The following is a 27,660-nucleotide window of genomic DNA, read 5'->3' on the forward strand; positions in this document are numbered from 1 at the left end:
ATTGTTTTTTCAGTGGTGGCAGGAAAGACAAACAAGTAGAGGACTCTGGGATCCTCTACTGCTGCCTTGATTTTGCCGAAGAGAGGCTGTGACTTTCCTCCGCAAAATCAAGGCAGCAGTACAGGATCCCAGAGTCCTCCTCTTGGATCTTTAGGAGGAAGCCACACACCCTATAAATCATGCAGGAACTGAAAACTAGTCTTACCCCTGCCCCGTCATGGGTCCCAGGTTAGCCTGGTGACAGGCAGGCACATGCTGTTGGCCTCAAGCAAGGAAGCAGAGCACTATGTAACCAGCAGTCACAGGTCTTTTCTTGGTGTTCCTGCCAGGCTCTCTCCCTCTCTGCACCTGTCTCACACCCTTGCATATCTTAATTCCTTAGGCTTGAGAGAGAGAGCCTTAATGGATGCTCATTAATATTCCTGCCTTTTTTCCATCAGCCCTCTGCAAAGATGATTTTCCTTCTTCCTAGTGCCAGTATATTATAGAGAAACCCCCAGGACCACATGATTAAGTTCCTGTCTTCAGAAAGTCTGTTCTGCAGAGACAACTAGGAGGATGCTGTTGCCTCTCAAGCTCAGAGCAGCCTCTGTCCTGGCTGTGCACATTCTCACTTGATTCCACCTGTGTGGAGGGATTGAACACAGGCAAAGAGGTGCTGCTTTGTTTCTTAAATGGCACCTTCATTCTCTGTTGTCATTGACTTCAAAATGCCTCTTCTACCTCTTCCAGGAAGCACAGGCCAGGGGATCTCGGTGGGTGAGTGGGAAAAGAGGGCAGAGGTCCCCTGAGGTCACATGTAATCCTCATGGAAGGAGAGCCCAGACCTGCCCTCAGGCTCTCCATCATAGGCTCACACCAAGATCTGTCTTGGCACAGTCTCTCATAGCTGGGGTTGTGGCAACCCTTTCTAAACCCTTTCCTGGTTGGTGGACCTCATTCCAGCAGCTTGTTCTTATTTAGAGCGGATTCTACCACATCATGGCAGTGGAACCAAGCATGGTCCCGAGGAAGGGCAAGAGCCTGGTAGAGACTAAGGAAGGGAGGTCTCCTTTAGACTGCCTCAAATTGACTTGAGCTTTTCGATTAAGTTAAGCACGTGGGCTGAAGAGGCAGTTCTTGTTCCTTCCTGCGTCATAGCGGGATCTTGTCTCTTCCTCTGCAGGACACAGATCTGAAGGACAATGGACTATGGTAGGAAGCCACCCTGAGGGTGTTAGTGCATTGCAGTGAAATGGTTGAGGTCATTTCTAAGGTGTGCTACCCTTGGATCTGGGCACAATCATTGGATTTCCTTGGAGTATGGTTAAATGCAAGTATCTTGTGAAAGCTACTGGGATTCATGGCTTTGTATCTAACTGCATACAGGCCTGAGGCTGCTCACATTTGACACTGGGGCCATTAGAAAGTGCCCTTTTATATTTTAAGCCAAGAAGTGAGGTCTGGGGTGGGGTGGGGGGAAGGGGTGGGAGCCAATACTGAGTGCCTGCAGCATCTACTACTCTGTCTTCACTATTCAGAACTTGTAACTGAAGTATTTAAAGAAAGATTTTAAATGCAAATTAAAGGGCAGATGTTCTCAAACAGAGAAAAAAAAGGCACATGCTCTTTCTCTTTAGAAGAGAAAAATAACTGGAAAAAGGCATAGACATTTAATAAGATAATTAAAGTAGATAGCTTTGCTAGATCTTGAGGGATTAAATGAATTTTGTTTTAAGAAAGAGTATGTCTTCTAAACGGTGGACTCAGCTCACAGCCTCAGAAAATAGTAAGAAATAATCTGCAAAGGGAAATGGATAGAGTGCAAAGATGTTTCATTCATATCTACAAATTGTTATACACTGAAACCAGAGCACTAATAAAACAGCTATCTCTATTTTTAGAAAACTTGTGAAAAAAATGGTGTTTCTCAAGATTAAATGCAGCAATTTAAGGAAACCATTAATAAGCTTTATTCAATGGTACCTTTTACTTTGCAGATAATAGGCACTTACATCTGTTATGTGATGTGCATACCAGAAGTCACAGGTTGTACAGACTTGGATAATTTTTAGCCGCTATGGTAATTTAATTTATAAACCAAGGGGCTTACAGCCTGATATTGTAAAAATCTGGGGGGTTGTTTATCAGTTTATTCATTAAAAGACAATTTTTCCCCCAGTGGGGGCAATAATATAAATAAAATTTAGTGTTTAAGCTAATGGAGGTACACACTCATCTGCATTAGATATTACATGATAAGTAATATCTTTGCTAATTCATTGGCTGTAAACATATAAAAATATAGAAGCATATGCATTTTTTCTACACATGTTCCAAGGTATTGGCTTTATTGCTTTCTCCCACCCAGAAATAGCCTGCTACTAAAGTGAAATCTCCCTCCTAAGACACTATACTGTGCGTTACATTTTTTTGTGTACAAATTCACCCATACTGTTTCCCTGTTTGCAGAAAAATACTAAACATTTCAGGTTTTATTCAATATTGCCAGTAATTTTGTTTTGATTTAAATGTGTCTACATCTATACATCTCTTTTAATGAGAGAAGGCAATGTAAAAGTAGAAAGATGAGAATCATAGAATGTAAGTAACCTGTTGAAAAAGTTGGAGAAATGAAGATCTACCAAACCCAACTGGAGAGCTGTTTCTTTAACATAATCTTTTATCTATTCAGAAGCTGTAGACGTGTATGGCTGCTCTACATTTGTTACAGCTTTCCTAAATAAGGGCATTGATCATTTCTATAATTAGAACCCAAATATTTTCTTTTCATTATGCAATAACTCTTAAGTATACTGGAGGAATTTCTGCTTCTCAGTTTCTTCCCTGTGCTCTTAAAATACTAATCTAACAACAATGTTCAGTGTAAATTCTCCTCCTCAACCACTTCTGATTTCAATACATTAGCCCACCTTATACTAATTTCTCTCTTTGTCACTCACTTACTGGGCATTCAGCTTAGGTTCCCTGGAAAACCGGTGGAGATATGGCCTAGTTTTCTAAGTACATTACAAGCTCTTTGGTATGGAGGATAGCAATCTGTCAGTCTATCCAATCAGTCCATCCATCCACTTATCCATCCATCCATTCATTTATTCAACAGATGTAGAATGATGCATGTGCTTCAATATTTTTGTATGTTTCTGATTAATGAATTAGCAAAAATATCGCTTATGTAATATCTAATGCAGATGAGTACCTCCATTAGAATAAACACGAAAGAACACTAAATAAACATCCATCTATCTGAATTCTCAATGATTTTCAAGTAATAGGTTCTCAACAAATGTTTGCCTATTCTGAGGAGCATAATAACTCATTAAAAGCATTTTAACATAATATAAGAGCAATAACATTGTCCTTGAGTCTCTGTGATATGCAATAAAACACCATAAGCTAAGGTCATTTTGTTTGACTATTCAGTATTTATTAATTTGCTGTATCTAGCCTGGTACCAGCTGCAAGATCATTTGTATAGACTTCTATAGAATTCTATAATTCTATAGAATGATGAAATTAGAAACAGTATATGCAACAAATCTTGTGCTAATAGTATTTGTGATAATGGCCACACCTGAAACCTGTAATTTCTTTTCTTGTGTGTTTTTGTTTTGTTTTGTTTGTAGACAGAGTCTCGCTCTTTCACCCAGGCTGGAGTGCAATGGTAGAAATTATAATTTCTAATTATAGAAATGACCAATGCCCTTATTTAGGAAAACTGTAATAAATGTAGTGCAGCCATACACGTCTACAGCTTCTGAATAGATAAAAGATTATGTTAAAGAAACAGCTCTCCAGTTGGGTTTGGTAGATCTTCATTTCTCCAACTTTTTCAACACGTTACTTACATTCTATGATTCTCATCTTTCTACTTTTACATTGCCTTCTCTCACTAAAAGAGATGTATAGATGTAGACACATTTAAATCAAAACCAAATTACAGGCAATATTGAATAAAACCTGAAATGTTTAGTATTTTTCTGCAAACAGGGAAACAGTATGGGTGAATTTGTACACACACACAAAAAAATTGGAATGTGCAGTATAGTGTCTTAGAAGGAAGATTTCACTTTAGTAGCAGGTAGGATCATGGCTCACTGCAATCTCTGCCTCCTGGGCTCAAGTGAATTCCCCTGCCTCAGCATCCTGAGTAGCTGGGATGACAGGCACCCGCCACCGCATCTGTATTTTTAATACAGGTGGGGTTTCACCATGTTGCCCAAGCTGGTCTTGACCTCCTAAGCTTAAACAATCTACCCACCATGGACTCCCAAAATACTAGGACTACAGGCATGAGCCATGGTGCCCAGCCTGTAATTTCTCTTCCATAACTATAATTATAAGTAAGATTTGGGGAGGATGATTACTTGGAAAGTGGGCATTCAAATATAGAAAATTCCTAATCCACATAAATATTTTGTGAGAGCTCATTTCTCACTTTGAGAACCATAGAAATAATATAATTTTATTGGCAACTCACTATATGCACCAACTGCATTGGGATGCCTGTTCCAGCATCTTCAAACACAATATTCTTCATTGGATTCTCAAGAACAAAACAAAACACAACTAAACAAAGGCAACCTACTTTTCAGCAAATTATGGACACCTCTTGATTTCTTGCCAGCTGAGCTTCCTATTTCCAGCATTATTGTGAATATCCAAATTTCCCATTGCTAGCAACCCTCGGCACACTTGCTTTTATGAACATGGGAATGTTTAAATGATATTTGATTTGAATCAAATATACAAAGTTAATGGTCTTATTAGGCTTTTAACAGGATGAAATCATATAGGGAATATAATCAATGCCAATAAATCACTGACATGTTTAACTTCTCATTCCATCATTGATCTAGTTTAAATATTTTTTAAAGGATCAGTAATTGTAAAATGAAGTGTTACTTCCTTGATACATAATTTGATGCCCCTTTGGAAGTATTTCTACAACTATGTCAGTTGAAGTCAAATGCGGACTGAAATTTCAGCTAGTTGAAAAATCTCAGGGACACACTGCAACCAAAGAACGAAAGTATATTCCATTCTTCTTGTGACATGAACAGCCATGCACTTAACTCTAATGAGGTGAACAATCATTAATTATGTAAATAGAGACAGTTTCTCCCAAGTCCAAACTCCCACAACAATCCATATGCCAGCAAACAAAGAACTGATGGTATTGAATTTCAACTGAGAGAAGCTTGGAAGTAATACTTTAAGGTTTCCTTCAAGAAATATCGTATTTTTTCAAGAGGTTTCTAAGTTTAATTAGAAAACAACTAAGGAAATTTTAAATGTGTCTATTATAGCGTGCATTATTGTAACTTAGAATCAATTTTCAGGCCGTTAAGAGGGCAAATAACTATAAATGAATGGAGGAAGATAGACAAAAATCTGGAAAACTGCAACACTCCAAATAGACAGATGGCCTTCAATTTCAGTTTTACTAAAACCTTTTGAGAATATATGGTCACAGTGTTATCATATATTTTCACTTGTGAGATCCTATGAAATATTTTTTCTAAAATTTGCACATTTAAAATGTTGACAGATCAATTATTTAAAAGAAGATTCAGGATAAACCAAACACTTTTAAAGCCAAATTTGGTTTGAATCTTCACTCCAATCTCTGAACTTTGGTTCTTTTTATATTACTGCTCTCAGTGGGCCTTTCTTTAGTTATTTAAACAAATTCTCCATACAGACAGTAAGGAACTGATAAGTTTGTAAAATGATCTCTCTACAAGTTGCCAACAGATTCCATTTACCAAGTACAAAAGAAATTTTAGCTTGCAATCAGACAAGGAAAGGAAAGAAGGAAGGAAGGAAGGCAGGCAGGCAGGCAGGCAGGCAGGCAGGCAGGCAGTCATAGTACATATGTTTACTACATAGTGAAGCCTCTTCATATGTCAGATGTATAAGACCTGATACTCAAAATGAGCCCTCAAAGGATGTACAGAGGCAGTTTCAAGTCACATACAATGAAAGCATATAGATGGGTACATAAAAACTACACACGTATCTAGCCAGAATTTCCTCAACAATTGAATTATTGTCTCTAAGTGTCCCTTTTATATTAAATTTCAATCAAATATTTTTATGTAATATTATGATTTCATGAGAATATCTCCCAAGACATATGTTAAAACTCTTTAAGAGATTAAACTATGATTATTATAAACAGTGCACACAAATCTCACCAAATATTTCAAATCTTACTTGGTGGATTTATCAAATTGAGTTATTCCTACCTTCTTTCTCTCCCTTCCTTCTTTCCTTCCTTCCTTTGTGCTTCCTCCCTTTCTCCCTTCCTTTCCTTCCTCCCTACTTTCTTCCCCTTCTCCCTCCCTACTTCTTCGTTCCTCTGTCCTCTCTTTCATTTTTCTCTCTCTTTCCTGTCCTTTTTGTATCTTATTCTGTTTCCTTCCCCTTCCTTCCCTAACTTCCACTTCCCTCCCCTGCTCTTCTCTCCCCTCTCCCTCTATCATTCTTTCCCTTACCCCTTTTCCCACCTCCTTTCTTTCCTCTCCATCGTTCTAAGAACCTTACTTGCAGAATGAAATGCACAGGTAGTTCTAAACACTTAATTTTAAAGTTTAAGTCTACCATATACAATATATTGATTTACTTATTCTATTGCCTTTTTACTATTCTGTACAAACTCTCAATTTTATAGACCAACATTTTTTTCTTTATCTTATTTCATTACATCTAGATAATACAGAAATAATAAAATAAATGCAGTTAGCATTTCTTTTAACTCGGAGGGAGGCTTATTGATTGATAAATAACTTTTCTTTAAAGATTGCACAGCAAATTATTCAATAATGATCATGCTGAAATCACATTATGCTATATTTTAAAATATATCCTGAAATCAAGTATTTTATATTTAACATGCTGAAATTGCATTATTCTGGTAACCTCGCATTCAACCTTTCAAATGTTTCTTTACTTTCAAATCAAGCTTCTGTATGTCTTAATCAATTACAAGCGTCAGAAACAAAATCATTCTTGCTTTTGATACAAGAATATTTTCCAAGCTGGACATTCCCACATGCCCTTCTGCTTTTGGTAAGTATACATTTGTTTGATTTTTAAAGGATTACTTGTTCAAGTAATCTTGAAAAATACTATATATCAAATACATCTCATGCAAATTCACATTATACATCAGCAAAATAAAGGCTTCCATGTATCTACTAAAGGAATGAACAGAACATTTCAAATAAAACTTGTTTATAATGTTTAAATTTATTGTCGGGAAAAATTTTTCCCTCTTGCTTATTAATGTCCCCATAAATTCTTTTCTTTTAAATTCAATTTGTACTGCTTTAGAAACAATAATTACTATTAATACTTGTAAGGTAAGATAACCTTAGATAACAATTACTATTGTTATTACATGTGTTTTCTCTGTCGAAAATATGTTTTCCCTTGGTTATATTTTTCTGTCTGACCCTATGTAGTCTTCTTTCTGCCTTGGAACTTACACATTGTGAACTCGGAACTCAGAGCTTATCATTTTTTTTTTTTTTTGTAGACTCTGTTTTTCTTCTTTTGCTACATATGCTTCATAAGAATTCACAACAAACTTCTTGTATTAAAGCACATTTCCACAACTGGCTTCAAAGTCTCTTTGCAAGATATTTTTGTGGGGCAAGAGTTATATGAACTATTTAAATATATCTGTGTATTGAAATTGATGAAACCAATTTTTTAAGAAATAATAAAAAGATGTTTTGTTTTTCCTTATTAGAACTCAAATCCTTCATACATGTTGTTAAAAGTCTAAAGGTTTTACTGAGTATTGCTTTTTTTCATATGACATATCTTCCCTGGCCACCTCCTAAAGGACATTTGTTTCTTTTATTTTATATTCATTAGTTATTCAGATATTATAATTATATTATATTACATGCTGTATATGACCTAGAATTAGGTAGTGGTCTGGTACTAGTTGCTCCCTTTGAGTCTGGAAAAATATTTTTATGAAGTAGACTACTAATAATATGACATTTCTTCTAGCTTGTCATTACTTCAATATACTATTCATTGTTTGAAATATACTAATAAACATGCCTTGTGGGTATGAGGTTATAACATAATCATTAGTCATATAACATTCCAGAGATTTGCCTCAAAAACTCTAATAATGCTTTAGTTATTCCCCTATTTTGAAAAAGTTTAGTCTGTTAAGTGTTTCTAAAACATATCCCAAACTTGAAGTCAGTTTAAGTATTGGCTAAAGACCAGATCAGACTACCTGTCAGGTAGGTTAGCAACCATCTCTTACTCACCTATTTCATTAAGCATTAATGCAGTGCCTATGACATAGTAAGCCTTAAAGAAATGTCTTTTAAATAACTTGATGAATTCAAAAAATGATCAACTATAGCCAAAATATGTCGTTAGAATTTTAGTATTGTCCTTCTTCTCAAGCTCTTATTAAATTTAATGGAATACATATCATTCATAAGCAGGCTTATTTCACACTTCTTGTATTGACCACCTAGACTATGTGGTGACAAAAGTGTTTACAAATTCTTATGCTTATTTAATCACTATATATTAGTTTGATATTTTATTTAGTCAAGAATACTTTTATACAATATCATAACATCTTTTTTTCCTCTGTAGAACTTGTCTCAGTTTAAACTAAAAAATAATTACCCTGATTATTTGATTAATATTTATTGATCCCAATAGGCAGAGGTAGCATTTATTTTGTTAGTATAATACCTGGTACACAATAAGCATACAACATTTATGGAATGAATGCAAGCATAGATAAAGTAACATACTAATTACCTAATAATTTTTTATGCATTCTTCCAATTTTATCTTCAGCAATTTGAATTATTTATCCAACTGTATCTATAATTGTATGTAATCTATATCTAATAATTATTTCCAATAATTAGAATATATTTATATAAAGTGAAGCATTTATTATGTAGCAATTAAACACTTCATGGGCCCATTTCTAACTTTCTTTTAAGAGCAGCTAAAGTGGGGTACAGTTATTCTCATCACTCCTTATATTTTCTTTTGAAGGTTGATTTGGTCTGGCTCTGTATCCCCACCCAAATCTCATCTTGAATTGTAATCCCATACATCCCACATGTTGTGGGAGAAACCTGGTGGGAGATAATTAAATAGTGGGGGCAGTTTCTCCCATACAGTTCTCAAGGTAGTGAATAAGTCTCATGAGATCTGATGGTTTATAAGGGGTTTCCACTTTTACTTCTTTCACATTCTCTCTTGTCACCAACGTGTAAAAAGTGTCTTTTACCTTCTGTTGTGATTGTGAGGCCTATCCAACCATGTGGAGCCATGAGTCAATTAAGCCTACTTTTCCTTCCCAGTCTTGGTTATGTTTTTATCAGCAGTGTGAAAAATGACTAATACATAGGTATACCATTGAAAAGCTTTAATTTTACAGAAGTATAAGGAATTCATTAGTAAAAATGATAAAGATACAAAAAAAGCAAATTCACCTTTAAGAATGTATCAATCCATAACATCTTAATCATGAAATGGTACGTATCAGATAAAAGTGAACAAATCTTTATGATACTTAATAATCTTTCCACATTGCATATCTGTTCAATCATTACCTTGCTGAAAATTTTGCAATAGTGCTCTTGAGCTATCAGGTAAAATACTAATTACTAACTAGGTCATAAAATTTCTTTCTTTTTTTTTTTTTTTTAAATCTATTTCAAGCTTTCTGTATTAGTTTGTTTTCACACTGCTGATAAAGACATACCTGAGACTGGGAGAAAAAGAGGTTTACTGGACTTACATTCCACATGGCTGGGGACGCCTCAGAATCATGGCAGGAGGCAAAAGGCACTTATTACATAGCAGCAGCAAGAGAAAAATGAGGAAGATGCAAAAGCAGAAACTCCCAATAAAACCACCAGATCTCATGACACTTATTCACTACCATGAGAACAGTATAGGGGAAACCACTCCCATGATGCAATTATCTCCCACTGGCTCTCTCCTACAATACATGGGAATTATGGGAGTATAATTCAAGATGAGATTTGAGTGGGGACACAGAGCTAAATCATATCACTTATTTTCTAAATGTATGCTCTTCCTCCTATATCTAACCTGATAACAAGACAAACAAGTTAATTTTCTTCTCCAGGGGTGACCTTTTTTCACTCTTCTTCCAATTTTCTAGTTGAACTTTCATCCAGGTAAATCTCTTATGCTGATCTTTTCATCTCTTTACACATTTTTCCTAGGCTGACACAAAGATATATAGAATCTCCCTCTTTTAGAAACATAGCACATTTGTATATACTCTGATATACTATTTGGTATATATTATTTTATTTTTTTAAATACCTTTTTCCTCCCTTAAGATGATACTATGAGTATCCTAATGGCAAGACCATATATGAACCAATTTTTACGCCTACTATCTCACTACTAAACATTAAGTACACAAATATTACTTAGCAGTTACCAGATCCTAATTATATAATGATGAACAATATAACCATGACCTCTGCCTTCCTAGAGTTTTTAGTGTAAAAAAGAATATATAAAATTGAGCAAGGTTTTACAAACATAAAGGGTAATGTGTTACAGAATTATGTGACAGATGAAACTATAATAACTTAGTGTTCAGGAATGGTAAGCAAAAAAGATTACTTCTATTTGATAACATTAGTAAGAATGATAACTCTTCTTTTACTTTTGCTACCTTTTCCTTACTTATCTCTCTTCTCTTTTCATATGCATTCCATTTGGAAATGTATACATGGGAAAGCAAAATGATAGTGAGAGCATCTCAAATCTATTTTGTTCATTTCTTCTAGATTTAAAGGACAGAATGAGATACAAGATATCAGGACCATGGAAGGATTTAGTCAACTATAAATGGCATTGTTCATGTAGAAACAAGAGGAGAGAAGTTAAAAATCATGTGGTATCAAGATAATAAAGATATTTGCTAAAGACATACCTAGTAAATAGCAAAAAAATGCAAAGAACTCTTAAAACACGGCCATAATAAACAACCACACTACAAAATGGATAAAAGATCTTAATAAACACCTCATCAAAGAAAATACACAAATACCAAGATGGCATATGACAAGGTGCTCCATATTGTATGTCATAAAAGAAATGCAAATGAGTAATGCTTTATTTAAAAAGCATTGAATAAAAATTGCAAGAGTAACTTTGAATAAAAATGAATTATTCAGTCAAAATACATACAATGGCTGCATGTATTTTTTAAAAGATCAAATTATATGTTGCTTATAAGAGATTCTTTTTAGCTTTAAGAATATTCATAGCAATGGAAGAAGGTATTCCATGCACATGGTAACCAAAAGTCAGCAGTAATGGCTATACTTAGATTTCAAGTGAAAAACATTTATAAGAGAAAAAGATCATTATTTAATGATAAAGTAGTAAATTCATCAAGAGGACATAATGATTGTAAATATACAAGTACCCAACATTGAATCACCTAAGTATATAAACAAATATTAATGGGCTGAAAGAAGAAATAAATAGAAAAATATTAATAGTAGAAGGCATCAATACCCCCCTTTTATTAATAGATAAATCTACCAGAAAGCAAATTGACAAGAAAATACTGGGTTTGTACTATACTTTTGATAGGGTCTGGCTCTGTCACCACCCAAATCTCATGTAGACTTTTAAACTCCACATTTTAGGAAGGGACCTAATGGGAGGTAATTGGATCATGGGGGCAGATTTCACCAAGCTTTTCTTATGATAGTGAGTGAGTTTCATGAGATCTGATGGTTTAAAAGTGTGACATTTCCCCCCTGCTCCTGTCACCATGTGTAAAACGTCCTTGCTTCTCCTTAGCCTTCTGACATGACTGCAAGTTTCCTGAAGCCTCCCTCCCAGTCATGCTTCCTGTTAAGCCTGTAGAACAGTGAGTCAAGTAAAACTCTTTTCTTCATAAATTTCCCAGTGTCAGGTAGTTCTTTATATCAGTGTGAAAACAGACTAATAAAACTTTATACAGAATGAACCTAAAAGAAATATATAAGACTTTCCATTCAAGAGCAGTAGAATATGCTTTCTTCTGAACTGTACATGTAACATTCTCCAAGACAGGGCATACTTTAGGCCACGAAACAAGTCTTAAGAAATTCAAGAAGGTTGAAATGATATGTAGTATTGTTTCTGACTGCAATAATATGAAACTGGAAATCAGTAACAAGAGAAATACTGGAAACTTAACAAGTATGTAGAAATTTAAAAACATGCTCCTGAACATATAATAGGTCACATTAAAAAATCAAAATGAATGTTAAAAAATATATGACAAATGACAATAGAAACAAAACATATCAAAATCTACAAAATGCAGCAAAACAGTTCTATGAGGAAACTTTATAGCAACAAATGCCTTTATTTACCAAAAAAAAAGACCCCAAATAGCCTGAAATTATGCCTCAAGGAGCTAGAAAAAGAACAAACTAAACCCTAATGTTATCAGAAGTAAATAATAAAGATCAGAACAGAAATAAATCAGAGAGTTTAAAAACCATAGAAAAAATTAATAAAACGAATAGTTAATCTTGAAAAAATAAACAAAATAGACAAACCCTTTACTACACTAAGGACAAAAAGAGAGGAGACTCAAACAAATAAAATCAGAAAGAGAAAAGAGGCATTAAACTGAAAACTCTAAAGCATTACTGAAAGAGATTGAAGACACAATAAATAAAGATGTCTTATGTTCATAGATTGAAAGAATATTGTTAAAAATTTTCTTCCACATGAAGATCCAAGATGGAAGAAAAGGAACAGCTCTGGAGTGCAGTTCCCAGCAAGAACAATGCAGAAGGTGAGTGATCACCACATTTCCAAATGTGTTTTTGCTGCCCACAGACCAGGAGATTCCCAGGCCAAAAAGCGCCACAAGTTTCTAGCACGGCTGTTTCAGCTGGTGCCATGGGTTGGAGCACAGAAACTCACACAAATCGGTGTGAATGTTTCAACTGGTGCCTGGAATACCTGGGAGACAGAGCCGCCCATTCAACTGAAAGGGAAGGGGCTGAGACAGGAAACCAGGTGATCTGGCTCAGCGGGTACCAACTCCACAAAACAAGCAATCTGAAATGCTCTGGATTGAGAGTTTCATAGCAAGAGCAGTTGGACCCAGGACAGTCCAGCTCGGTGCAGGGAAGGGAATCCAACACTACTGAGGCAGTCTTCCAATACCAAGGCAGTTCTAACTGTACCTCTATAAACAAGATCTCAAGAAAGTTCACACAGGAGCAAAACATACAGTTAGCATCAAAATGGTAGGATCAACTTCACACATAACAATATCAACCCTAAATGTAAATGGGCTAAATGCCCCAATCAAAAGAAACAGACTGGCAAATTGGATAAAAAGTCAAGAACCAACGGTGTGCTGTATCCAGGAAACCCATCTCACATGCAAGGATACATAAAGCCTCAAAATAAAGGGATGGAGGAAGATCTACGAAGCAAATGGAGAGGGAACAAAAGCAGGAGTTGCAATCCTAGTCTCTGATAAAATAGACTTTAAACCAACAAAGGTCAAAAGAGACAAAGAAGGGCATTATATAATGGTAAAAATATCAATGCAACAAGAAGAGCTAACAATCCTAAATATATATGCATCCAATACAGGAGCACCCAGATACATAAAGCAAGTTCTTAATGACCTACAAAGAGACTTAGACTCCCACACAATAATAGGAGGAGACTTTAACACTCTACTGTCAATATTAGACAGATCAATAAGACAGAAAATTAACAAGCATATCCAGGACTTGAACTCAGAACTGGACCAAGCAAACCTAATAGACATTTGCAGAACTCTCCACCCCAAATCCACAGAATACACATTCTTCTCAGCACCACATCACACCTACTCTAAAATTGACCACATAATTGGAAGTAAATCACTCCTCAGCAAATGCAAAAGAACAGAAATCATAACAAACAGTCTCTCAGACCACAGTGCAATCAAGTTAGAACTCAGAATTGAGAAGCTAACTCAGACCTGCACAACTTCATGGAAACTGAATGACTGGGTCTTGAATGTTGACTGGATAAATGAAGGGAGAAATAAATATATATTTTTTTGAAACCAACGAGAATGAAGACACAATGTACCAGAATCTCTAGAACACATTTGAAGCAGTCTCTAGAGGAAAATTTATAGGAATAAATGCCCACATGAGAAGCAAGGAAAGATCTAAAACCAACACCCTGTCATCAAAATTGAAAGAGCTAGAGGAGGAAGATCAAAAAAATCTCAAAAGCTTGCCAAGACAAGAAATAACTAAGATCAGAGCAGAACTGAAGGAGATCAAGACACAAAAACCCTTCAAAAAAATAAATGAATCCAAGAGCTGGTTTTTTGAAAAAATCAACAATATAGACAGACTACTAGCCAGATTAATAAAAAAGAAAAGAGAGAATAATCAAATAGATGCAATAAAAAACAGTAAAGGGGATATCACCACAGATACCACAGAAATAGAAACCACCATAGAGATCACTACAAACAACTCTATGCACATAAACCAGTAAACCTGGAAGAAATGGATAAATTCCTGGACACTTATTTTATAATCTCCAAGCCTAAACCAGGAAGAAGTTGAAACTATCAAGAACACACAATGGAAAAAAGATAGTCTCTTCAATAAACAGTGTTGAAAGAACTGGATATCCACAAGCAGAAGATGTAATTTGGTCTTTTTATCACACCACATAAAAAGGTCAACTGAAAATGCATTACAGACTTAAAAGAAAGGCCAGAAATTGAAGAAGTACTAGACGAAAACATAGGGCAAAAACTATACAACATTGATTTTGGCAATAATTTTTTTAGATTTGAACCCAAAATGCAGGCAACAAAAGCAAAAATAGGCAAATGGGATTACATCAGCATGAAGAGACAACCTACAGATTGTGAGAAAGTATTTGCAAGCCACACACCCAATAAGGTGTTAAATCAAAACTATATTAAAAACTCAGACAAGCAAGAATTTTTTTAAAAAATGAGCAAGGAACCTGAATACATATTTCTTAAAAGAAAACATAGAAATGGCTAACAGAAATATGGGGGGAAATGTTCAACATTGTTAATCACTGGGGAAAGACAAATTAAAACCACAATGAAATATCACCTCACACCTGTTTAGAATGGCAATTACAAAAAATACAGAAGATAACTAGTATTGGTGAGACTGCAGAGAAAAGGAAACCCTTGCACACTGTTGGTGGGAATGTGAATTAGTGCAACCATCATGGAAAACAGTGTGGATGCTCCTCAGAAAACTAAAAGTACCATATGATCCAGAAATTTTACTTTTAGGTATTTACTCAAAAGATTTGAAATCATATTGCAAAGATATGTCTGCACTTCACTACTCATTGTAGCACTTTTCACAATAGTCACGTTATAGGATCAAACTCACACTTGCAATGGATGAAGGAATAAAGAAAATGTGGTGTTTATACACATAGAGGAATACTAGTTATCCTTAAAAAAGAATGAAATTCTGTTATTTGTGACAACCTAGATTGAACTAGAGAATATTATGCTAAATGAAAGAAGCCAGGCACAGAAAGACAGATACCACATATTCTCACTTACATGTGTGATCTAACACATTTGAAGTGATAGAAACAGAGAGGAGAAGCTAGAGGGGTGAGAGAAATGGGGAGATGATGGTCAAATAGTATAAAATCTCAGACAAGAGGAATAGGGTTTTTTTTAATCTATTGCACAACATAGTAAATATAATTAATAGCAGTGTACTGCACATTTCAAAATTTCTGAGACAGTAAATTTCAAATGTTCACACCACAAAAAAGATAGGTGTATGAGGTGACTGATATGCTAATTAGCTTAATTTAATTATTCCTTATTGTATTCATAAATTACAATGCCACTTTTACCTCATAAATATATACATTATATATTTTTAGTTTACAATAAATTTTTTAAATAATATAAATGCATTCTACTTGAAGGAATTCTACTTGAAGGAATCTTAGGTAGCTGGATATTCTCCTGTATATTCTACAAACATTCCTTCAGGTAGAATCTGAATATTCTACAAATACACAGGAGAATACTCGGACACCTAAGATTATAAAGAGAGATGCTCATATATGGCATATAAAATTGTATCAATGAAGAATTCAAATTATAGAGTATATGTAGTAGACAGTGGCTTTTTATTAATATTCTGTATATCCTCTAACTAGTGAAAAAGAAAATGTTATCAACCTGTAATGAAACAGCCAACTATATTTCCTGGTTCTGACATATTTCATATGTATTAGTTAAAAGTGACTGGCGAAACAGATTTGCTGTCATATTTCTTGAGTATTAAATCATGAAAGTCTGACACTACATATGAAAATAGAAATAATTTTATTCTATGAACCCTACCTTTCTTATGATTTTGGCATCAGAATAGTAATCATTAGAACAGTGTTAAGAATGGATATGTCAGCAATAATTTCCAATTATGCTTTTATTCCAAATGTAATGTAAAATCCCAAGGAATAAATTATAAGTGTTGGACCATTTTATATTAAATCACCATCCTAATTAATCATTAAGAACCCATATATTGGAAGAAAAAATAATTTTTTTTCAAGAGACAGTGAACTACCCAGCCTTTAAGAATTTCTTAAGTCCTTTTTAAAATTTGGCCTATCTGCTTTGGTCTCACTAAGCTCCACCTATCCGCCCCTGCACTAATAAAAAGCATTTGTTTATATCCAATATTGCATTTTCTCTATTTTATGTCAAATTTGTTTTTCCATATCTGTCTTCTAAAAAAGAAAGATGATTTATATTTACATTTTATGTTCATTATTTTACAGAACTAAGAAGGTTAGAGTAATAAAATTCTTGTAGATTGGGCAAATGTAAAGAAAACATATGTCTTTAGAGAAGATACTTCGCCTAATATGTTACTAGCTCTGTTTACTACACATTCAAGATACGCTGAAAATGGAAATCATTTTACTTGTTTAGATAATGTCCTATCATACGAATTTTCCCAACTTTATACAGATTTCAATCACTTTCTTCCCAGAAAATGATAGTTATCTAATTACAGTATACTGATCAGCTGATGGCAAAATTCCAGGTAGGTTTCATTAGGAACAGACTTCCAATTGGTTAACAATGGGTCATCCGAACACTCTGCCTTCTCTGCTATATATTTAATATCTCTAAACATAAAGACTACAACAGTTCTAAAACTTATAGAGACCACTAACATATTATTTCACTTATTATAAAACATTTCTTCAAAACGCTTTTAAATTTTTTTTATTTTTCTATAACCTCATATTAGAAGTGATCAACACACTTCTTTAACAGCCTTTATGCTAGACATTCTGATCCAAATTCTATAAATACAATATGCTCAATCTTTTTCACAATCCAATTACGTGAACATGGTTATATTTACTTATAAACGAGGATACCAAATGTAATAAGGACTCAGTAACTTTATCAAGTTTCATCTAGGTGAAACTAAAATTTGCATACAAGTCATCTGACTACAAAGGTCATATACTCCGTGCAGCTTGCTAAGAATATGCCTGTCACATGAGGGTCAGCAAATGCAAAGCATTTGGCTTTGGTATTTACAACAAACATTTGACTAATTTTTTTTAATAAGAGTGACTCATTGACCTTACCTACCTCTGCTAACCCAAGGACAACTGTCTGGCATAGTCATTCTGTGGCTAACCAATCCAAAGTAAAATTTGAAGACATGGTCTTGGACTAATCAGTACAAAACACTAAATGAATTAAATGATCCAATCTTTGTGTATAAAATCTGTCAGATTTTATACATGTGTTTTATGAGAATTATCCATTTCTGCATTGTCTGGGTACCATTTGGTCAACATTTACAATATTAATGACAGCTGTTCACAGTGGTGCTCACAATTCATCACATTCCCTCTTGAAACTCCCTAGATTCTAGCATGCAGTCTGTTGATGATGTCTGTGGAGCAGGCATAACTTACTGAGATTCTCATCTGTTTTCAGTGACATGTAATCTAGACCTTAACAAATACGCCAGCAATGTACAGCTTAAACAGGTGTAATTTGAGGGTCTTTTTGTTTAATTCAGTCTCTGAAAATTATTAGATCTAGATTTAGCCCTGCAAAATCAATTCAAATATTAAAATTGTGCTGCACATATAAAGTGAAAATAGAATGCATTTTAATGGAAGGGTTGACCTCCAGAAAGATGAATAATTTGCATCAATTTTTGTGCATTATGTTAAACTAATGAAGACAAATGTATTCATTTGTTTCAGTAAAGCTGAAAAACTGAAGGCTGGCAATTTTATGCATCTATAAATTACAGTACTTATTATATGATGAATTGAGAATTTTAGAAATGGATGGTGAACAAAACAGGGAAAGAACATTCTTCTCATACTGATTTCTATTTTTATAAACCTTGGCATCTGCCTCAAACAAACAACATACCTCCACTGGTATCAATTCTGCATCTCTTACTTCACCAAATAATGAGAAATTTAAAAATAAAGAGTGAATCTTACGCATTTAACATTAGAAAACAGATGTAAAAAATGGAAATTTCGTTTTGTTTATTTGTCAAAGTGGTGCACTTCTACCATAAAAACTCAATAATATAACCCATTGTTACATGTTTTACTTTAGGCTAATTATGGGTAAGTATAATATAATTTGATAAAAGTTACTTGAGAATTATTAATAGTACTACTGCTTTTTTATAATCATAGATAATATTGTTTTAAAGCATTAGGTTGTAAAGGTAACGTTAAAGTCAATTACTAAATAAAAATACCCTAATAGTTCTAATTAAATCAGTAAATATGAGAGAAATAAATTGTATATAACAGATTCGTGAGTGGCTAAAATTATCTTTAAATTTAATCTTCATATTAAAGGGCATTATAAGTATATCTACTTCATCTTTACATTCTTCATGTATAGTGTTTATTTCCGTAATTTTCTAATTATGACATGACTAATTTATTTTGGGTTTTGTTCACAGAAATAGTTACTCACTGACTGTTAAATAATTATACACTGACAGTTCGGAATTCACTATTGATTTAATCCCACAAATAAAATGGAACAACTGAAATTACAGAAAATTCTATTATCAATAATAGGCACAGACATGAACACAATTCCCTTTCTCCACTGCCACATACATTGTTTGTTATTAAAGTTATGAGGAACTAATACATGAAAGAAAGAGGCCACTAACTCATTGCTAAAAATAGAAATCATCTTAATGACACCCTTCACTCGTTTTATATTTCTACCAAATTGCATAAAGCAAAGCAAAATAACACCAACTGGTCCTAATGGATTTTTTTCTAGACTGCTGCTTTCCTACCAGCTGATGCACTGCTGAGTCTGCCTAGTCCTCAAAGTGCAAGATGCACTCAACATTTGAAAAAGAGAAACCAAGAAGGCTTTTAAGTATGGGCAGTCAGGAGAGAAGAAATGTAGCCAAAAATGCCATTAAGGAGGGGAAATGTTCCCAGTTCAGATAAATAGATTATCACCTATGGTGAAATAAGAGAGGAGTGCAACTGCCCACACAATTTAAACATTCTTTAATGAAACTGCTGTGATTTGCTCTGCTTTTAACTCACTCCGAGCTTTTAAAAATATTGTTTTGAATGAAATAAGTTCAGTTAACTTACTAAGATCCCCTACAACTTCAGAAATCTACCATACATGTATATGCCACTTTAAAATGATGTTGCTGCAGTCAGAAAAACTCAGAGGATTTAATGTCACTCCAAACTTAATTAAACCTGCTTCAGCTTATTTAGCATTTACTCTCACATCATTGTTGATTGCTCCACTAAGATATTTTTGTGTAAACAGAGATTCCTTAATTAAATAGCTTATTCTAAGTCATTCAAGTGATCTCACAGCACACTTTGGGCAGTAATCATCACACTCAGAGTGATGAATGAGAATGGTGAGGCCCCTAAATGAATCAGTCAGAAGGCGGCATGGCAGGCTGTGAAGAAAATGTACGAATTTGGGGAAAATGGGGCAGGGTGGATATAGGTACAATTTTTAATCCTTTGTTTTCCTTATTTCCCACTTGAAAAGACTCATGATATTTCCTGTTTTCATTTCCTCACCAAACCACATACGCTTCCTTGAAAATATCTCAAAATCTGAGCAATAATAAAAGCAAAGGAAGTTCGTCTCTTTGATCACATATACAATATTAGCAAAGGTGAAATGTTCACTATGTATTATAGCTCCTGAATATATAAATTTAAAAGCCAGGGGAATTTCTTGAACTAATCTGAATTTTTCAGAACCTTAGCCCATATTGCTCTGCTTTGAATATAACTATCTCATTAACTCTTGCTGAGAAAGAGCAAGAACCTCAAGGAATATTTCACACCTTAATGAATTCCTTTTTTGTTTATAATTAAGTACAATTTTTTTAAATAAGTAAATATATTAATTCGCTACTAACCATTTTCAGTTTACTTCAGCAATGGTAACATAAAAGGCAAATGCTAATTTACTAGTTGGTTGAAAGGCTATGGGAAGTCAGAATCTCATTCAAGTATTAGAAAAGCATGTCACTGATTTTATTAATGACTAAATAAATACAAAGAATTCATGAAGTCATATTCCTAGTAGATGTATAAAATAGTAAACTATAAATTACTGCCTGAAACCATAAATTACTGCCTGAAACTTTTATCTGAAATAAAGCATCTAAGGGAGAATAGGGTGAAATGTCTTTTCCTAAATCACACCTCTTCAATGAAGTTATATGAGAGAGTTAAGAATCATAATGTACTGTGTCTCAAAACCATTTTGACTTTATGTTCTGTTTTGAATGAATAAAATATCATTCAGTAAATTTAAGAATTTAATATTATCAAGTTAAAAAGAAGAAAACAAGTTATCTGAATTAAAAACCCAAAAAGATATAGTGTAATGCTTGTACATCAATGATTTAAATATTTATTTCTTTGAACTTAAATTAATTTGTGCAAATTTGTTTCAATCAGAATTAGGCTTAAAACAAGATATATAAACATATTAAATCTTTTTTTTAGCAATAACAAGCCCTTTTAATAAATTTAAATTCAATACTATTTGGAAATGAAAAGAATGTGCTCAAATGATTTTTCTAAACATAATATTTGCCATGTAAAGGTATTATTCCTATTTTGGGAAATTTTGTTAATATGTACTGATAATTTTACAACTAAATTTCTTATAAAAGTTATTAATTTATCATTAGCAGTTGCCTAACTTTTAAAAATTCATTTTAATGAAACACTGATATGTTACATATTACATCACTCTAATTGACGATTACATCACTCTAATTGACACACTACCAAGTAAGTATTCCGTCTAGAAATAGAATCCAAGTCAATTTCTATAAATTTCTTGTATCTGTTCCCTTGCCAGTATCAGTGAATATTTTCCACAGTAATTCAAGTTTCTCCAGAAGGGCAAGAATTGATTTGAGCAGCCATGAGTTGAAGAGGTAAGAAGGAAAAAAAGAAAGAAAAGAACTACATCCTCAGGCCTATAGTTTCAACTTTTTTGCTCTCCTATCTTATCTATAAGCTTAAAATTAAAAGAAATGGAAATCCTAAATGCTTTCCCAAGCATTTTTTCCAATTTTAAAAGTTAAATGAAAATGCTGTGAATATATCTATTAATATTGTGAATTGCTTTAAAATTTAAATTTATAATTAACATACTAATTATACATACTTATGGAGTAAAATGTGATGTTTTAATGCATGTATACAATATATAATCATCATGTCAGAGTAGTTAGCACATCCTTCACTTTAATATTTATCTTTTTTTTTGTGGAAATAGCATTCAAAATCTTGTCTTCTAGCTATCCTGAAATATACAACACATTGTTATTAGCTATGGTCACTCTACTTCATAACAGATTGTATTAGCAAAATAAGTCAATACTTTGTAACAGCCTCAGGAATAGGGAGGAATCAAAAATTGCTTATTCTGTAGTTCTGACAAACTGTAATGGAAGACTTCCTTAGAACTGATTCAACTAAATATTGTTTTAAATAAAAGTAGTTTTCACATCTGAAATATTCCAGTGGGTTTTTGAGATTTCGTGTAATGTACTGTATTGATTTATTTTTAGCAAGCAGTCCTGCAGAGCAAGAGAGTATGATAGGGACAGTCCTGGTATGTTAGTATATTGGAGTCACAAAACAAGCAAGAAAACAAATGCAAAACCCAGGTTCTGCTGACTCTAGTTTTCTCCCACTAGTCGGTGATGTCCTCTAAGACAAGGTTGGAGATGCCTGATGTATTCAGTGGCTGAACCATCAAAAACACAATATAACATTATAAAAGCTCAATCTGATATAAATTTACAAAAGGAACAGGGATGGACGTGAGATAACTTTCTTCTTTATGTTTAAGAAAACATAATTTGGTTAAAATTTGCAACAAACTCAGTTAATTTTAAAAAAACAAGTAGCTGATTTTAGGGGGGAAGAAAATTCTCAGGTTTAAGCTTTAACTTAGGTATAAGTCAAATTCTTTACTTTAGAAATTTTAATACTATGAATACTATTATGTAACTCTCAATAATAAAACACATTTGTGATACACTCCAAAGTCCTCACACATCTTCCCCAAATCTTATTCAACTCTTATTTCCCTGGATTATTCAATTTTATTTAATGAGGCAATCACTTTTGATAATGTAATATGCCATACTTATCATAAGCTCTAAAAGTGATCTGTTGTTTCTGTTTATAAATCTTGCTGCATCATATTTCCACATATAAAATTCACTCATTCAATAAATAATGATTGAAGGTGCATAGAATGTAAACACTGTTTTTGTATGGGCTTACAACAGAAATAATGAACAGCAAAAGAGAAACAAATATCTCTGCCCTTACCCAGACAATGAAAACCAGGAGAGAGTGGTAGCGATATATGAGTCTTATCCAGACAATGCACACCTGGAGAAAATGGTAGCAATATACGAGTCTCGCTTCTTTCAGAGACGACACTAAAAAATGCATTTATTTCAGTTCTTCCCAAATGATAATACAGGACAATGGGAGCCTAACAAATCACTGTTTCCACCTCTCATAACTACTTTAAGAGTACGCCTGATTTTTTAAATGTGTTCTAAGACATCAGCTAACTATATTTCTCCATGTAGTCTAGCCTAATTTAAACTCTGAGACAACTGTCAAACACATTATTTGCCAAATTATTATGTTTAGCATTTAAATAAACCTGAGATAATACAATCCTCTTCTTTCACTAGTTAAAAAAAAAAAAAAAAAAAAAAAAAAAAACTTAGAGGCCATAAATTTCAAGTGACTTGTTCAAGGGCACTGTAGTGACAAGAATAAGTTCAGAATAACAGTGTGCAGAATGCTGCATGATGATATTCATAGCACATTATCAGCCTCTTCTTTTGAGAATATATGACTTTTCCTAGAAAAAAATATATTTCAAAAATTATCATAGAAGTTGTGCATCACAAATTCCAAATAACTGGTGTAGTAACTCATGAGGTTTCTGGGTTCAACATGCATTTCTTACTGAGGGAAAAAGCCATAACTGACCTAACTATGCAGAATGCCAATATTTGACCACTGCCATCACACAGAGCTAGGTCAATAAACCAAAGCTTTATTGGGGATAAAAGTATAAACTTACACATTTTGAGAAGAAATGTTTTTCAAAAATATAATTGTGAAAACACAATCATTTTAATACATTTATAATATATTAAAATTAATTGCCAAATTTCGAGTTTGCACATAATTTTGGAATAACAGGGACAAAGGTCCAGGAAGCCTTCCCCTGTTGCAGGTAATATAAGGATTATATTTTCTGTGGAGAATTTAAAAATAATGGCAGCATCCATTATCATTTTGCACTGGGAAGTCTAAAACATGTAAAAGATAAAGTACCCCTCCTTCAAAATATCTTTCGTTGGCCTACGTTCTAAACAATTATTGTTGCGCTTTAACAACTGAGCTTTTATTGATTTTCAAATTAGCATATACTTGTATTTTATTCTTTCATAAGCATTGTAGTCTACCTGGAAATAAAATAGGAAAATTCCAATTATACTACTATCCCCTCAATTATATAAACTCAGCTACACTTGTCTATTTTGAGAATAAAACTCAAGTTTGTTTATTTCATTTCTACAATGACTGCACAATTATTCTTTATTATGAATCTACTACATAAATGCAAGAATTAGTATCTCAAAATTTTCTCAAAACTAATTCAAGCTATTTTAAACCATAATAAATCTCAGATGATTTTTCCAAATGTAATGTGATTTAATGTTAAACTTTTTGGTAAAAAAAATTATTAGATTTCCTAGACATTTCAGAGTTTCCAGAAATCAGTGATCAGTTTTGACCAAGTCATTGACAAAATTGCAGAAGGTTCAAAACATGTATAGTGTTATTAGTTACTAATCATGAGTATGTTTTTCCCTTTCTTTCAAAAAGTACACTGATGTAATTAAAATGTGCTAACAATTACTTTTTTCTCTCCGTACAATTAATTTCCTACTGCTACTCTAAAATATAACCATTAATTTAGTGACTTAAAACAATACAAAATTTATTATCTCACAGTTCTAGATATCAGAAGTCCCAAAAGTAATGTCTCTGAAGGACTATATTTCTTCTAAAGTTAACCTGAATTTCTTGGCTCATGGTGTCGTGCTCCATCTTCAACATCAACAAATAATATCTTCAAATTTCCTTCCTCCTTTGTCTCTCTCTCTCTCATTCTCAAAACTAGGAATTAGTTTTGAGAAAATTTCGAGATACTCTCTCATTCTTTGTCTTCCTCTTTCTCTCACATCCCTGTGACAATCACATCTTAACTATGACTCTACCCTACAGTCTCCCTATTATAAGGGTTCTTGTGATTATTTTGGACCCATTTGGCTAATGCAGAAAAAAATCTCTCCATCTCAAGATCCTCAACTTAATCACATTTGCAAAGTATGTTTTGGCATGTAAAGTAACATATTCACAGGTTCTGGGGATTAAGTCATGGACATCTCTGGGGAGCCGTTATTTTGTCTACCACGTGTACTGTAATGTTTATATGTATATGTATACACACACACACACAGACACACACACACACACATTTACTTAATAGAACAAACGTATTCATACATGTTTGTACATATATAATCAATATCTGTATTATTTTTTCTAGAAATTACAATTCATTATATAATTTTATTATTTTGGCTAAAAATGATTTTGTCATATGGAAGAAGGGGGATGTTAAAAATAATCCTGAGTGTTAAATATTCTAGATACGTCATTGGTAAATAGTACCTTTTTTTAAGTAAAACAATTCTAATAATATTTGTGAGAACAATTTATGCCTCACTTGTTTTAGTTAACTCTCTGAGTCAAATACTATATTCATAAGCCACAAATTTTAAAAAGTAAATTGTTATAAAAACTTTAGCTTACTCAAAACATTTTTTTGAATTTAAGATTGAAAAGAGAAGGTTAGCTGGGTTGTGCCGTGGGTTTCTCAAAACTGATACAGTAAGAATAGCTAGTGACCATTTTGATAGAAATTATTTCTTCTTCTTTTTTTTTTTTGAGTCATCTATTTAGAATAATATGCCCAAATTGATAACCTGCTTTTACATAGTCACAGAGGGGTAGCATGATGTACTTGGTAAAAACAAAATTCCTAATGAATGGCATATGTGGAAACACTGTTTTTCCCCTGTCTTAAAGCAACTCAGATTAATGAACAAAGAACAAATGGCTGACATATAACTTACCCATGGGAGTGCCAACGCCATAACCTTTGGAGTCTATAAGGCCACCAATCTGTGTCAGGTTACAGTTCCGCTGGGTGACGAACTCGATGGTTGTTGACTCCATTAGGAAAGCATAATCAGAGGTGAGGACTCGCTGGATTCCTTCTTCATTACTTTTGACCAGCACTGACTGTCTTCTGCTACTCATAAAGGCCCACATTTTGTCGTATGTGGAGATTTTTGATTTCTGAAGAAAGTAAATAAAAGTCGGTCATGAGAAAGGTATTTGCTTAGTTTCCACGTGGTCCTACAATGTTTAGACACAATGGACTACATTTAGTCTACTTGTATCATCTTAATATAATTTTTAAGGATATATATACCAAAAAAAATCTGAATCTGTGTAACAAGTTTCTCATAACAATTGCTCATCATATTTCTAGGTTTGGTACAGATTAGTTTAACAAATATATTTTTTATAATCTGAATGTTCAAAATGCATCTCAGTACATTATAGAAAGTTATACATACAACCAAAAATAAACGATTTATAAGGAAGCTCCTTTGTGCTGGTATCTTACCTGAGCATTTCACATTTGTCAGCATTTCTTTAACAATAAATACGGAAGAGAGAAGCACTGCACTCAGATTGACACTGTAAGACTACAAGAGTTTGTTTTCCCCCAACTTGGATTAACATAGCACAGATGCTACATTAGCCTCCAGGGATACACAAAAAACATACAGGTTGAAGAGATGAGGGGAAGTTGTTACAAAGAAGAATGTTACAAATAAAGATGTCTACATTTCCACAGAGAAACAATTTGATCACCTCAGAACTTCCTAAGCTGGCCTTCAGAAATCTATTATTCAGGCCTACTAAATAACTAAAGATTCCTGGACCAATAAAATTGAATAGTTTTTATATCCAACTGAAAATTCTCAGTAGGGCTTAACTGGAATTTCAATACTAAAAGAAGAAAATAGGTTTTGTTCAGAAAGGCCTGGTAAAACATAAACAGGAAAAATGTTAGTATCTGCTTCTTGAAAGTTCATCTGTGAAATGTTTACTGTCATTTAATTATTATAGTATACAAATACCAAAAATAATACTGAAGTTATAAACACAGGAATGCTATTCAGCATACTGGTTGCATTATCATAAAAAGTCAAAACTCTTTTCAAACAAATAGATATGGAATTTTTTTTTTACAGAGTAAGTGTGCTTTTATTTCTACATGTGCAAGGAAATAAATGTGATGTTACCATTACTTCCACTAAAAGGCAGGCACACAATCATACAGAGAAAAATCCTGGCACTGTTTCAATGACAAAATGGAAATAAGTACCTTATGATTTATTAGGAAAAAGAAAAATGTACAATGAGTACTTTACAAAGACAAGAACAGAATCAGGGCTAAGACCGGTTAGAAATGCAAACCTTTGCTCTCCAGTGAAACACTGAACATGCCTGCCTCATCCTTCCAAAGTGCTGGGATTACAGGCATGAGCCACTGTGCCTGGTCAAGATAATTATATTTTATAATACTATGTGAATTAATCCATTGTTAATATTTTGCTACAATCCATGTGATAAACACATCATTTTTTTAAATCACAACTGAAAACCAATGAACTTTAAGAAATGTTGCTACTCTTTCCTTTATAAATGTATATAGTTTAATTTTAAATTACCATGAACTATCATATTATTTTTACATTTGAAATAACTGATCTACAATGCTAACAGTTAATTGGTGTAATATGAATTTTACAAAATATA

The 27,660-nt window shown here is 33.4% G+C and overlaps 1 protein-coding gene across 5 annotated transcripts in view; it reads right to left on the bottom strand.

The window, feature by feature from the left end:
* Positions 1-27,660, bottom strand: part of GRIK2 (glutamate ionotropic receptor kainate type subunit 2) — a 721,121-nt gene that overhangs the window by 15,624 nt on the left and 677,837 nt on the right. For all 5 annotated transcript variants that reach the window (XM_010333764.3, XM_074397666.1, XM_074397667.1 and 2 more), the window contains exon 15: positions 25,899-26,124. In XM_010333764.3, the coding sequence (XP_010332066.2) occupies positions 25,899-26,124 (226 nt within the window). The remainder of the gene's footprint in view (positions 1-25,898; positions 26,125-27,660) is intronic.

Source organism: Saimiri boliviensis, chromosome 4 (genome assembly GCF_048565385.1).
Source record: "Saimiri boliviensis isolate mSaiBol1 chromosome 4, mSaiBol1.pri, whole genome shotgun sequence".
NCBI lineage: Eukaryota > Metazoa > Chordata > Mammalia > Primates > Cebidae > Saimiri > Saimiri boliviensis.